This window comes from Xenopus laevis, chromosome 4L, assembly GCF_017654675.1.
Source record: "Xenopus laevis strain J_2021 chromosome 4L, Xenopus_laevis_v10.1, whole genome shotgun sequence".
In the NCBI taxonomy this organism is placed as follows: Eukaryota; Metazoa; Chordata; class Amphibia; order Anura; family Pipidae; genus Xenopus; species Xenopus laevis.
Window position 1 is genome coordinate 2744967 of NC_054377.1, and position 15024 is coordinate 2759990.

The window sequence follows — 15024 nt, forward strand, 5'->3', positions numbered from 1 at the left end:
GTAGCAACAAGTTCTATGACAGATGAACATCACTTTTTAATGTTTTCCCACGCTCCCTAAGCTTACCTTCCCAGAGCCCACTGAGCATGTGCAGTGCCACTGACACACAAATGATACCTAACAAGATCCAAGATGGGGAGCTGCTGGGGCAACTGGGCTTGTTAACCTCTGGGCTGGTACAATAAGTTCTATATATAAAATTCAGCATTTCTAGCCAGATTCTTAGGCTTTAGTTCTCCTTCAAGTCCAAGTCAGGACCAGGATCAAGTCCAAGTGGGCTCCAGTGACTCTGGAAGGTCCAAAAAAAACCCGCCATCCAGAGTGATGGGAGCAGGTAGGAGGCCAGGCACAAGCTGAAGGAATGAGCTGAAACATCAGGAGGCAACTGGATAAATATTACTAATAATAATAATATAATAATAACTGCTTATTAGTCTGGGTGTAACCTCCAATGGTCTCGTGTTTCAGCTTTGGGACCCAGTTACACCCACTGCGGGTTCACTATAGAGAGTCTGTGTGCTTTTTGGCAAAGCCTTATGGGAAATAAATGGCTGCTGTGATATGTCAGGTTGTCTAAGGAGCTTACAGTCTGTTTCTCCCGGCCGCTTTGTGCAGGTCTCAGGCAGATCCCGAGGGGGGCGTCTCAGTGGAGACCAGTTCGGGAGGGTTAAACACGGACTCCGGGCTCTACAATAAAACGGGGCAGCCGAGTTTGGAAGATCTTTCTGGTAAGTGTTTGGCAAAGCTTTATGTGGTTTCATTTTTATTTCTTATATGTTTTTGAATTATTTCTTATCACTTTTTCCAGCTTACAAATGGGGGTCACTGACCCCATCTGAAAAAAACAAACGCTCTGTAAATCTAAAACATTTGCGGGGTTATTTATCAAAGGTCGAATGCTAATTGTCTCTTTTTTTCATACCTCGAATGAACTCACAACCCGAATGGTTTGTTATTTAAGAAAAAACTCGAATGAAAAAAACTCAATTCGGGCAAAAACATTCCAAAAAAAACCTTGAACATCACGAAGGCTATTAACATCTTTAAATGGTTCCAGGGACCTCGGCATGTTTTAGATGGTGTATTTTTGTATTTAAGCTACTTCCAGTGTCGGGGTATAATAAATGTCGAAAAATTTGAGTTTTTTTTTTTTTACCCCGAAAATGTGAGTTTTGACCAAAAAAAATTTGAATATTCATGAAAACTCAACTTGAACCTTAATAAATAACCCCTTTATTGTCATTGCTACTTTTTATTCCTCATCTTTCTATTTAGGCCTCTCCTATTCATATTCCAGTCTCTTATTCAAATCAGTGCATGGTTGCTAGGGGAATTTGGACCCTAGCAATCAGATTGCTGAAACTGGAGATTTGCTGAATAAAAAGCTAAATAAGTCAAAAACCACAAATAATAAAAAATGAAAACCAATTACAAATTGTTTCAGAATATCCCTCTCTACATCATACTAACAGTTCATTTAAAGGTGAACAACCCCTTTAATTCAGCTGCAAAGATTAGTGCAGGATCTTGTGCAACTACAACTCTCAGCAACATATATCCTGTTAATACTCAGAGCAGAACCCTCCAAATAACCCTAACTCTCCTAATTAGATTCCTAATCAGTGTGTCTCTTAATAATGGCACCTGATGCTCAGCTATTAACCCGGGAGCTATAAACTTTCTCTGCAATTTCCCTCGTAGGGGAAGATCCTGAAACAAGAAGGTTGCGAACGGTGAAGAACATTGCGGATCTCCGGCAGAATTTGGAGGAAACGATGTCCAGTCTACGAGGGACCCAGATCACTCACAGGTAGGGGTTGATAATAACAGCGCAAGGGGGTCTTGTACTGCCCCCCAGTGGTGGGAGGCTGACGCCTCTACTTTCAATGACTTGTGTGCGGTTTAATGAATTAACTCCTGCACTGGGGCATTTCCCCTAAGTGAAGTCATTTGAATTTCAAACTGAAGACCAATTGCAAATCATTTGCCATTGAACATTCCCTTTAACACAGTGTCTGAGCCTCTCAATAAGGACGGAGGTGGCCTAGAGGAGCCGGATACATATTTCCCTTTGCTTGAATATGCTGAATGACTATATAGCAATTAACTGGGTGGCTACACAGAAACAATTGCAGTCTGCAGCATGAATTTACTTGAATTACTTACCATTGAGCATGTGGGTGCAGTTCGAAACTGGTGAGGGGCAGCTCCCCAGTTCTGTGGCTCCTCAGTTTGGGATTTAAACCAATCTGGTTGCTATATCCTCCTGTCCCTAGCAACCAGCCCTACATTCAATGACAGCCCTCAAAATGAATTGATATGTTATTAATATGAAGATTGGTTTGAAATTTTACATTTTTTCGTTAAGAGAACAAAGACCAAATGCTAAATTGTCTCATTTGTGGGTCACATTAATGATCTATAGAACTGCATTTTATACTGCACATCCCTGTTTTGCCACTAGAGGGTGACATGGGAGCATAGATAGATAGATAGATAGATAGATAGATAGATAGATAGATAGATAGATAGACAGACAGACAGACAGACAGACAGACAGACAGACAGACAGACAGATACATACATACATACATACATACATACATACATAGAGAGAGAGATACAGTAGATAGAGAGATAGATTAATAGATAGATGACAGATAGATAGATAGATACATACATACATACATACATACATACATACATACATACATACATACATACATACATAGAGAGAGAGAGAGAGATACAGTAGATAGAGAGATAGATTAATAGATAGATGACAGATAGATAGATGACAGATCTGTAGTTTGAGGGATAGATAGATAAATAGATATATAGATAGATGAATATATATGATATAATGAGTCTATAGTGTAAAAGGGTAAATTGCATTGTGAGACTGTTGCTTTAATCCTGAGTGTATATATATATATTAGGGATGCACCGAATCCACTATTTTGGATTCGGCCGAACCCCCAAATCCTTTACGAAAGATTCAGCCAAATACCGGACCGAATTCATATGCAAATTAGTGGTGGGAAGCAGAAAACTTTTTTACTTTCTTGTTTTGTGACAAAAAGTCACGCCATTTCCCTCCCCGCCCCTAATTTGCATATGCAAATTAGGATTCAGTTCCTGAACTGAATCCTGGTTTCGGTGCATCCCTGATATATATATATATATATATATATATATATATATATAGAATCCCTGCCATAAAGCAAGTTGTTGTTATTGTGTCAGACAGGAAGTAAAGACAGTCACATGAGAACCAGGATAACTAATTACTTTTTTTGTGGTTTGTGTAGCACCCTGGAAACCACGTTTGACAGCAACGTGACTACTGAAATCAGCGGGCGAGGAATGCTTGGTCTGTCGGCCCGGCCGACCCCTCTCTCTTGGAGACTTGGACAGTCCAGCCCCCGTCTGCAGGCAGGCGACGCCCCATCCCTGGGCAACGGATACCCACCGAGAGCCAACGCCAGTCGCTTTATTAACTGTGAGCCTGGAAGGTACATGTATTCGGCGCCACTCAGGAAGCAACTGGCGTCAAGGGGAGGGAACATCGGCCACGTGGATGAGAAAGGGGGAGATGTGCTGAATATTGAGGGGATCAGCATCGACTCTGCTGGTTACATGAGTGATGGGGACGTCCTGAGCAAAAACATCAGGAGTGACGAAATCACCAGCGGGTAAGGAATGGCATTATGGGAAATAGGGGCGTGCACTGAATGTGGCCTTCATATCATGGTACCAGTCTTGGCCGTGCCATAATGGCGTCGTTTCCCTTTAAATGAACTGTTAGTATGATGTACAGAGGGATATTCTGAGACTATTTGCAATTGGTCTTCAGTTTGTTTTAGGGTTGCACCTAATCCAGAATTCGGACAGGATTCTGCCTTTTTCAGCAGGATTCCTTCTGCCCGGCCGAATCCAAATACTAATTTGCATATGCAAATTAGGGGCGCTGAGGGAAATCGTGTGACAAGGAAGTAAAAAATGGTTTGCATATGCAAATTTGGATTCGGTTCGGTATTCGGCCAATCATTTGCAAAGGATTCGGACAATAGTGGATTCAGTGCATCCCCAGTTTTTATTTTTCGTGGTTTTTCAGTTATTTAGCTGTTTGTTCCGCAGCTTTCGAATTCGGTATTTTCAGCCGCTCTCTGGTTGTTAGGGTCTTCTCTGCCCTAGCAACCAGACAGCAATTTGAATGAGAGAATGAAATGTGAATAGACACAGGGCTAAATGGGCAGCTAAGCAATAAAAAGTAACCATAAAATTGCAGCTTTAGAGATAGGGTCAGTGACCCCCACCTAAAAGGTAGAAAGAGGCAGAAATGGAAGGCAAATAATTAAAAAAAAAAAAAAAAACTATATAAAAGAAATAAAGAAGACCAATTGCAAAGTTGCTAGGAATAGGATATGTATAAACCATGGCTAGAATTACTTTTATATATTCAGGCACCCTGTTTCCCAGTAGGGATAATGATCTATCCTGCAATTAAAACATGTTATTTGGGAAATAGATTTGCTGTAAGTAATTTGTGGGAGGGCTATTCCCAGAGACATTATCAGGATCCAGTAATAAATCATTTGGCCCCCAGTTGACACTGGTGCAGGATAATCAAGTCACTGCTGCAGTTCTAGATACGGCCACTAGAGGTCTCTGTGGGATTGTTATATTGTGTCTTCCGCATTAAAAAGGCAAAGAAATAAAAAATGAATTCAATCAAAAGTAAAAGGCAATACGTTTGTATCTCATGTTAAACATAAATATAAATATCATATTTGTACTATACATTCACATACAGTGGGGAATCTAATTGGGCAGTGCTGTGGGTCGTGGGATCTGTGAGCCAATCAGAAATGCTGATACAGTTGGCTTCCCTGTGCCAGGGTGGGATTGAGCTTTGCAGGGGAAAATGATATTTCTATATAGTACAAAACATATCTCTATGCAGCAAAACTATTGTGGGGCTGAAACCAAAGTGACACTTTCTTTGCTCTGTTATTGCCCCCGAGTGCCACTTCAGCTCAAAAGGTCTAATAATGGAGCTGACAGTTGAGATTGCGTCACAATTATGGGGGCACATTTAATTGCCAGTGTTTGCTCAGCTTTTCCTGCCAGCGCTAGAGAATTCCTGTCTAATAAGTGATTATCTGCTCATGGGAAGGTCTCACGATCTCACCTTCATTTCACATCAGAAGATTAAATACTCCAGTATTGTATTCCTCTTGTATTCCTATTGTATTCCTATTGTATTCCTCTGCCAGTGATCTTATTATCTGCTCCATTTAACCCCCCACTGAATATGTCACTTCTCTTCCACCCAGTCTTATATTCTGCCTTTAGCTGAGCCTAAAGCTAATGTCACACTCAAGCCTCAGTGACTTCTAATATCCTTATCATTTACAGTAGGGGGTACATTATCCCTTATAATACATGAGTGATACTCAGAGTTCCCTGTATAACTCAGCCTGCAGCCTTGTGTCTTTATATGGTCACAGAACAACCCCTCAGTGACTTCTAATATCCTTATCATTTACAGTAGGGGGTACATTATCCCTTATAATACATGAGTGATACTCAGAGTTCCCTGTATAACTCAGCCTGCAGCCTTGTGTCTTTATATGGTCACAGAACAACCCCTCAGTGACTTCTAATATCCTTATCATTTACAGTAGGGGGTACATTATCCCTTATAATACATGAGTGATACTCAGAGTTCCCTGTATAACTCAGCCTGCAGCCTTGTGCCTTTATATGGTCACAGAACAACCCCTCAGTGACTTCTAATATCCTTATCATTTACAGTAGGGGGTACATTATCCCTTATAATATTGTGTGGGGTTTATAAGGAGTGGGTTGGAGAGAAGACAAAGGTTTGCAGAAAAGCCAAATCCTCGGTGCAGATTTGACAGGAGGAATCATCTATTATTTCGCTGCAGAAGGGGGCGCATCTGGATCCCCCCGCCAGGCTGAACAGTGGGTTATGACTATGTACGCTGATGTACTTCAGCAGAACAGACTGTCTGGTGCCCCTTGGGGTTGTGTGTCGCTAGAATAAGGCTGGACTTGAGCTTAGCAACGGGCTGATGTCTCTCATGGGGATCTTTGTGTAAAGGTTGGGAAGGCCCAGCACACGACGCAATAACTACCGGGGTTTATTATTTTATCCTCCTCGTGTGAAGCGAATATTCCCGACTCTACTTACCCGGCCCCATTATCTCAGTGAAACTGATAGGCGGCATTAAACAAGGCTGGAACAGCTCGGGGCCATTCTAGAAACAGGTACGTTTGCACTTGTATTTAGGGACATAATAAATCTAATTTACAGGAGGAAAGCTCATTGGGTGTGTGTCTAATAGTACAAAGAGCTGCTCAGGCCTGTGCCGCACAAGAATGGGTATTTAGTTAACCCTTGATCTGCCAAAGGTGCCCGGGGTCGGTATATTCACTGATCTATACACTTATTTGCTGTTCTACGTGCAATAACTTAAATGGATTCTGTCATGATTTTTATGGTGTTTTTTTATTTCTAAATGTTTTTACACTGCAAATAATTCTCTGTACAATATAAAATGTCATTCCTGAACCAGCAAGTGTATTTAGTTGTAATATTGGTGTGTAGGTGCATCTCAGCTCATTTTGCCTGGTCATGTGATTTCAGAAAGAGCCAGCACTTTAGGATGGAACTGCTTTCTGGCAGCCTGTTGTTTCTCCTACTCAATGTAACTGAATGTGTCTCAGTGGGACCTGGATTTTACTATTGAGTGTTGTTCTCAGATCTACCAGGCAGCTGTTATCTTGTGTTAGGGAGCTGCTATCTGGTTACCTTCCCATTGTTCTGTTGTTAGGCTGCTGGGGGGGATATCACTCCAAATTGCAATACAGCAGTAAAGAGAGCCTGAAGTTTATCAGAGCACAAGTCACATGACTGGGGGCAGCTGGGAAACGGACAATATGTCTAGCCCCATGTCAGATTTCAAAATTAAATATAAAAAAAATCTGTTTGCTCTTTTAAGAAACCCCAGAGCTGTGACTATATGACCCCTTGCATTTACAAAAGCTCATATTCCTGTAGAACTACGACTCCCATCATCCCCCCTGGCAAACACGTGGCTTCACACCAGCTGGGAGGGTGTGTGTGTTTCTGGCTGGGAATGAGAAGATCAATGACTTTCTTGGCCTTTTCCTTCATCAAATTCCTATTTCATTCTCCCATTTCTTTCTTTCTTTATTATTAGTACATAGCATTATTATTATTATTATTATTAACATGTATTTATATAGCGCCAACATATTGCGTAGCACTGTAGCATTAGCCTGACTCGCCCACTGTGCAGCTCATTTATTGAATCATGTCGGCTGTACTGGCGGTTTAGACTCCTGATTAATTGGATCATGCCTGGCTGCTATATTCTATTCTATTTGCTGCATCACTTCCATAATGTAATATGTGCCTAGAACATCCCTTCTTTCTACATATATACATATACTAAAGGTGGGAGCTGCCATATTGTTTGCCTTATACAGTATGGGAGCTGCCATGTTGCTCTCTTTACCTAAGGAATGTACCATTTTGGGATTATCCAATCATCTTCTCGATTTCTTGCCAGGTATATGACGGATGGAGGCCTGGGGCTTTATACTCGAAGACTGAATCGGCTTCCAGATGGGATGACGGCGGTACGGGAAACTATACAACGTAACGCCTCTGTAGGCCAAGGGGACGCTGACAGGTAGGAGAACCTTTCATTTGTGTGGTGGTTGCTGAATAAGCCAATCAGGTGTTTGCTTGTGTATTATTATATATGATATGTCATAGATCATTTCCGGAGTCAGTAGCAGCTTGTCCCGTACCTGTCGTTTCCCCTTTAAAGAGACCCCCGCAGCACTGAGTGTTATTGGTGGTGCAGGAATGTGAGCGGTGCTGCTGGTTGGGTGTCAGACCAGTCACTTTCCCATGTTCATAATAATCAGACAGACGGAATTCCCGCATGAAGCAGTGTCCGGCGGGGGACACACAATATTCTCTGCACCCCCCAGACAATTCTGCCCTTGAGAAACTCCCGGCACCCTCCCAGTCCTAAAACTCCCAGTTATCCTGATTATCCGGCAGCCGCACAAAGTCCAAAGCTGAGAGTTGATTTAGTCTTTATGGAAAAGCTGATTTTATTGGTTCTTTAGTGAATAAAGTACCCCCTGTTGTAAAATATAAGGATATTATAAGTCACAGAGGAGTTTCATGACATATAAAAGTACGAGGCCGAAGGCAGAAAACAGAGGTAACTTCTAATATTTGGGAGCGTTGGCGCGGTCCGCAGGGGTCGGCAGCAAATTTGGACACGCCCGGCATCCAATTCGGCACGCCTCGTTTTTGCGCACTGGGCTCGGCGACCCAGTGCGGGAGTGTCCGCGGCAGTTGGGGACCCCTGAGATAGATCACCAAAAATAACGACTTTTCCCAATGACTTTCTATTTTCTACGTGTCACAGTTTTTCTAATATTGAAGTGTAAAGTGTAATTTTTTCACCTTCTAAAGCAGCTCTGGGAGGGGGGGTCGCCGACCCTGTAAACTGAAATTGATACATTTAGTTGATCCATTTCTTATCTTTGTCCCTGCTGAGCAGAATCTCTGGGTTTCATTACAGGCAGCTGTTAGACTTGATACAATAGTTACTGATACTCCAGAGATGCTGCTGAGAAATGGATCAACTCAATGTTGTTAAATTGTAACCGTTCAGAATCTGCGCCTGAATTACTGAGCTGACACTCTAACAGCAGAGACAGGGACATTACATTTTAAACTTAAACATTAAAACATAAATAAAGGAAAGTAGTTGGAAAAAAGTCTTTATTTCTGGGGAACAACCTAAAAACAACTGAACTGAAAAAAAGTGTTTGGAAGGTGAACGTCCCCTTTAATAGGGAAATATTTCTCTGCTGCTTTTGGGATAATGTCAGCGATTACACCGAGATCCCCCAGTTTATAAGGAAATACAGGGAATTTACTGCGTGGGATTGGCCAGTTACAGACCCTGTGACCTGGAGTTCTGTTGTCTGATTGGCTCTGTCGGCACAGTGTGATTGGCTGAGCTAGAATGGGCAAGTCATGCTGTGATTGGCTGAATCATAAGGCACATTCCAATGCACTGCCGGGTGGGATTGGATAAGAAGTCTAATCTGATTGGACGAGGTGTTGCTGAACTGCACTGGCTGAGCCGTTATGTTGTGCTGGAGAGGGAGCTGTGTCTGTGCAGTCAGTCTGTTTGGGAGACTATAGGGGTGTAACGTGCTCCTGTCACATTTCAGGGTCTCAGACGTCTCTGTGGGACAGTTTTACAGCCACATTTTCATGAACATTAATAGAACCCCATCTTAGATCTGCCAAACCTACTGTTATTCACTGTTATTAGAATTCTTACTGTCTCCTCTTCTGGGGGGCGACTAATCTCCCCAATATAATGGGGAGAATGTAAATCGCCAGCGTGAATGGCACTTGGAGCGCTTGATTTTGTGAAGTTTCCTCGTGCGGCAACTTCGGGCGACTTCGGAAAAGGAAACCCTTTCGAGTGCCATCCCGCGGGTGATTTAGATTCTAGCAGTTTGGGGAGATTAGTCGCCCCGAAGAAGAGGAGATTTGTCACCGGGCGACTAATCTCCCCGAATCTGAGCGTGTGCCCTGACCCTGTGCAGTGGAGCTGATCAGCTGCAGCCACACATTCCTAGGGGCTCCCCAGTCCCCCAATAAAACTGCTCCTCCTTATATAAAGTGCTTTGATTTTACTGGCAGTTTTTGCCCATTACACTACCTGTTACACACCCCCAACTAGTCCTGTCCTGGTTAACCCCTCATTGTACGAGGGACAGTTCTGTTCAGGTTCTCACTAATACAATATATATATATATATATATATATATATATATATATATATATATATAAGCAGTATGGCAGCTCTATCTGTATTGCTTCTTATTTATCTGCCTCCCTTTAACTGGAGAGGGTGCAAGGGAAGGCTTTGTACTTAGTCCCTGTGCTTTATCCTAAAGGTGGCCATAGACGCACAGATAATATCGTACGAAACGCATTGTTGGCGTGAATGGTGGGAAACGAGCCGTCCAAGATCGGCAGAAGACTTGGATATCGGTCGGCTCGTCGATCGGGCTGGATGGAAAATTTTAATCACCCAAACGTCTGCCATTGTTAGAGCTGAATGGTCAGATACAGGTAGAATTGTATTGTTTCTATTGTATATCTGACCATTCAGCTCTACACGTGTGTATTGAAACTAATGATCTTTCTTGGAAACGTCTTTTCCAAGAAAGATCGTAATTGTTACGTCTATGGCCTCCTCAAGGGGCCGGAATGGCTTAAGTGCGACAATGAGAAGCGTCAGTGTTTGACTGATCCAAAATTCCTTTCCAAGTCTCATCTACGTTACCCCTAGCTGTTGCCGGGGGACACATGTTAGTAACGCTCAGGGAGCATGCTCAGTAGGGGCTGCTGGGAAATGGAGCGACTCATGTACCAATTGTAATAGTTTGGTAAATCAGCATTCGCCATTATCAGCCGCCCGTGTGTTACTTCATCCGTAGGGTATTTATCCCCCCACTGAAGATTCATTAACTGCAATAATAGATCCCAAACTGCCCGTTCTGGCAAACTGTCACCATAACCGACCCTTGTCTTGGTTTTGCTTCTGATTTTAATCAAAGACACTAAATCTGTCCAGTCTGCCCTGTTTTCTGCTTTGTGTCCAGTAATTCATGTGGCAGTCACAAGTAGGGGGGGCAGTTTGGGGGTTACAAATAAATGCCGTGGGAAACTCAATGTCCCCCTTATCTGCATTCCTCTCCTGCAGACTCCTCCTGGTCAGTCTGTGACCTCTAAGGGCAACGGGACACGGGACTCGGAGTGTTTTGTCTCCTGGGCAATTGGTACATAGACATCAAAACTGCCACTTATCTCATGCAACTGTCACCTAGTGGCACAATACTCAAATCTGCCTCCCTTATCCCCCCCTTGATTTGCCCTGGGAGGCGTCTGCTAAAGGCATTGCTGGTTATTTAGAGCAGGAGGGACTTGCATGTTACTTGTTCCCATAAGGGTCTCGTTACTAATATATACAGCTGCATAATAAAGGGACATACACTGAATATTAAAGGGAAAGTGCACCGTGTTCCCATCTGTGTGCACTGCAGGGGCAATTGCTTTTACACTCGGGGTACAAATATCTTTCCTGCCCCCAGTCTGATGTGCAGCTGCCCCACTAAGTGCCCATGTGCTGCACTTTAGCACCAGAGAGAGACATAGGGAATCATTGCACAACTCTGTGTTTGGATATTGAGTCGGTTTAATCCAAGTAACATTTGACCCCGAGTGCAGAAAGTTCTCAGTGTGCTGCCCCCTGGCTGCGGCCGTGGGTAGAGCAGAGGGTGCAGCCGCTCCCAGGCAGCTCAGAGGTTAAAGTGGCAGTAGGATCAGGTTTCTGGCAGTTGGAGGATCACAATAGTGCTGCCGTATGTTCCACTCGCTGCCAGACCCAGACATGAGCTTTGGGAAGCCGGTGCCTTTGTTCTGTGAGGGGCTTCTCACTCAATGAAGTTGGCATCACACAAGGGGAGCCGGGGGGCTTTGCCAGGGAACCTCCATGGGCACAAACATAACCACACGCTGTGGGCAGGGAACTTCTCAAGGTAAGAAGGACATTCCAGTTCTGCTCTTATACAGGGGGGCTTGTCTTCTCCTTCCAGGAACATTTCTGTGGCTTCCACCCAATCCCTTGGTAGTAACCTGCGCCACTAACTTTCAGCGCTAAAAATGCCAGGCTGATCCTGCCAACATTCCTGCCCTTCTGAGGTACATTCACCCGACTCTCTGTCCTGCAGGAGGGCACATTAAAGAGGAGCTTCACCTTTAAGTTAACTTTTAGGATGTTATAGAATGGCTAATTCTAAGCAACTTCAATTGGTCTTCATTATTTATTTTTTATAGTTTTTTAATTACTTGCCTCCTTCTTCTGACTCTTTCCAGCTTTCAAATAGGGGTCACTGGCCCCATATAAAAAACAAATGCTCTGTAAGGGCAGGGGCACACGGGCAGACTAATCGCCTCTGCTTCAGGGCGACAATCTCTCCCAACTGCCTTCCCTCTGCTAAAATGAAAAAACGACTGCGGCAATGCACTAGCGGCACTTCGATATCCGAAGTCGCCCGAAGTTTCCTTGTGAGGCAACTTCGGAAATCGAAGCGCCGCGAGTGCCATTGCACTGGCGTATTCTCATTACAGCAGGCGGAAGGCAGTTCGGAGGGAGATTGTCACGCCGAAAAAGAGGCGACTAAATCTCCCCGAATCTACCCTGTGCCCCTGCCCTAAGGCTACAAATGTATTGTCATTTTTACTTTTTATTCAGGCCTCTCCTATTCATATTTCAGTCTCTTAGTCAAATCAGTGGTTGCTAGGGGAATTTGGACCTAACAACTACAAACTGGAGAGCTGCTGAATAAAAAGCTAAATAACTCAAAACCCGCAAATAATAAAAAATGAAAACCAATTGCAAATTGTCTCAGAATATCCGTCTCTGCAGCATACTAATAGTTCATTTAAAGGGGAACTACCCCTTTAACTGTCAGTTACACGCAGGATACAGAATGCCAGCGGGAAAAGCAATATATTCTGATTGTTTCCTATTTGTATTAAAGCACAAGTCAGCTCTCCCGTGTGATTGGAGGGGCAGATTCACAATACAGAATGAATCCGATGGATAAGTGACTTTCAGGACTCTGAATATTTCATTTCGGGCAGCCCGGGGGGGGGGGTTAATTTGACTTCTCACATTTGAGTGAAGCAGCAGTTCAATTCTTTCTCCTAATCCTGTTAACGGAGATTAGAAGTGTTACACCCCCCACGTCAAGCTGCTCTTCAATGACATTCCCCTGCAGCTATTGCAACTTCCATAGGGGCCATTGTCCCAAACAATTGGCCAAAACGAGTTCTTCCAGTTTTGCTCTTTACAGAGTCGGCCCCGGGCAGGTTTATTAATAGAGTCTGGGGAGACGTCCCCGGGAGAGACAGGCGCGATCTTGTCTTTATTATTTCGGATGGGGAAAATGATTCCGCCCTTTATGGGCCCCTGTATGGTTCCAGGCACATGATTGGCTATCACATTTTGCTCTAGGGGGCCACATGCTGCACAGTCAGTTGCCCATCACAATCACAGGTAACTGTCAGCACCCACTCACCACCCACCCTCTGCACGGCACATTGTTACCCTCCCCATGCAATGTCCGTAATAAATATATATATATATATATATATATATATATATATATATATATATATATATATATATAATACACAAAAGCCATGAATATCTTGTAAATGATATCCTTATAAACGGTGAGTAGTGATGTCATCAGTTATAAACGGTGAGTAGTGATGTCATTTCTGTCACATGACTCACTGAAACTTGTGTATTATAATAAATAAAGTACCCCCAGTTGCAAAATATGAGGATATTAGAAGTTACCTTGGAGTTCCATGAGCTGTATAAAAACACTCGGCCTCGTGTATATATATATATGGTTATGAAACTCCTCTGTAATTTATAATATCCTTATATTTCACAAGAGGGGGTACTTTATTCACTATATATATATACAGTATATACCATGGCATATCTTTCATTTCAGGACGTCACACTTTGCCCCCCTATTTTTAGAAACCCAACAAGGGCTCAGAAATGAAGAAAATGAATGTAATGCGGCTCAGGACAATAGGAGGGAAAGCTCCAGTGACTCCCTATAATAAAGTCATTATAAGCAGCCATCGCAATGCGTGGAAAGTTTTCTTTAGTTGCCCTTTACACAACGTGCAGAATAAATTGCCAAGCTCCTCCCTTGTTTGAGCACCAGAGGGGTGTAAATAAAGGGGGTTATACTGGGGCCCTGCTTCTCCCTTGTTTGGGCACAAGAGGGGTGTAAATAAAAGGGCTTATACTGGGGTGCTGCCATGTCTGGGTTGTGGGGTTCAGCCGCAGGATTAGTGTTGGGTTTATGAGGTTCCACGTGTGCTACAAAGAATTTGTTTTTGGCCAATGAGACGTTGGTTGGTGAGAGAAATGTGAGCGTCACAGTGTTAGTGTAAGGGGCTCCTTATATACAGGGGTACTAGATATTCCCGGGATATTCAGCAATTACGGGAGACGCAGATCTGCAAGTAGAAGAGCCTCTGATTAAACCCAATAACACAGACTGGTTGGATTATTCCTCTTTACAAGACACTGAAAATGAATTTTTATTTGCCCCTCCCCCTGTCATTTACATAATAACAACCTTTTATTTGTGTCCCCCCTCCCCGGGTGCCGAATTCAGTCGTCTCATTAAGTAAATGAGGGGATTTTGGCGCAGTGACGGCTCCCACTGAATTCTTTTTCCACTTCCACGGTCTCAGTTTAATGACACAATTCGGCAGTTACTGTTACTGGTGCCGGAATTCACGGGGGCACTGATAACCCACTGACTGAGGCTCCCACTTACCTGCACTCACCTCTCTCATTCTCTGTGTTTGTTGCAGTTGGGACGACAGCAGTTCTGTGAGCAGTGGGATCAGCGATACCATCGACAATCTCAGCACCGACGATATAAACACCAGCTCTTCCATCAGCTCCTACGCCAACACCCCTGCGTCTTCACGCAAAAATCTGGACGCACAGGTACAGCATTTATGTTCCGTCTGGAAAATGCACATGTGCATGGGGCTCAGCCAATCAGCAGTACCTTTGCATGCATGCTGCAGACCGTACTGGTTTCTATGCTAGCTGCTATGGAGCAACCTCTGAAGTTGGCCATACACATAGAGATCCGCTCGTTTGTCGATTTCGCCAAGCAAGCGGATCTCTCCCAGATACGACCATCTTGAGGTCAAGAATACGGGCGATCGACATCTGCCCGACTTTCAGCCACATATTGATCGGGGAAGCCCATCTAAGGGCCCCATACACGGCAGTTTTTATT

At 43.6% G+C, this 15024-nt stretch overlaps 1 protein-coding gene across 12 annotated transcripts in view; it reads left to right on the top strand.

The window, feature by feature from the left end:
* nav2.L (neuron navigator 2 L homeolog) overlaps nucleotides 1-15024 on the top strand; it is a 181121-nt gene that overhangs the window by 137609 nt on the left and 28488 nt on the right. For all 12 annotated transcript variants that reach the window (XM_041589706.1, XM_018257260.2, XM_041589698.1 and 9 more), the window contains 5 exons: nucleotides 616-728; nucleotides 1702-1810; nucleotides 3312-3695; nucleotides 7626-7748; nucleotides 14585-14723. In XM_041589706.1, coding sequence (XP_041445640.1) covers nucleotides 616-728; nucleotides 1702-1810; nucleotides 3312-3695; nucleotides 7626-7748; nucleotides 14585-14723 — 868 coding nt within the window. The remainder of the gene's footprint in view (nucleotides 1-615; nucleotides 729-1701; nucleotides 1811-3311; nucleotides 3696-7625; nucleotides 7749-14584; nucleotides 14724-15024) is intronic.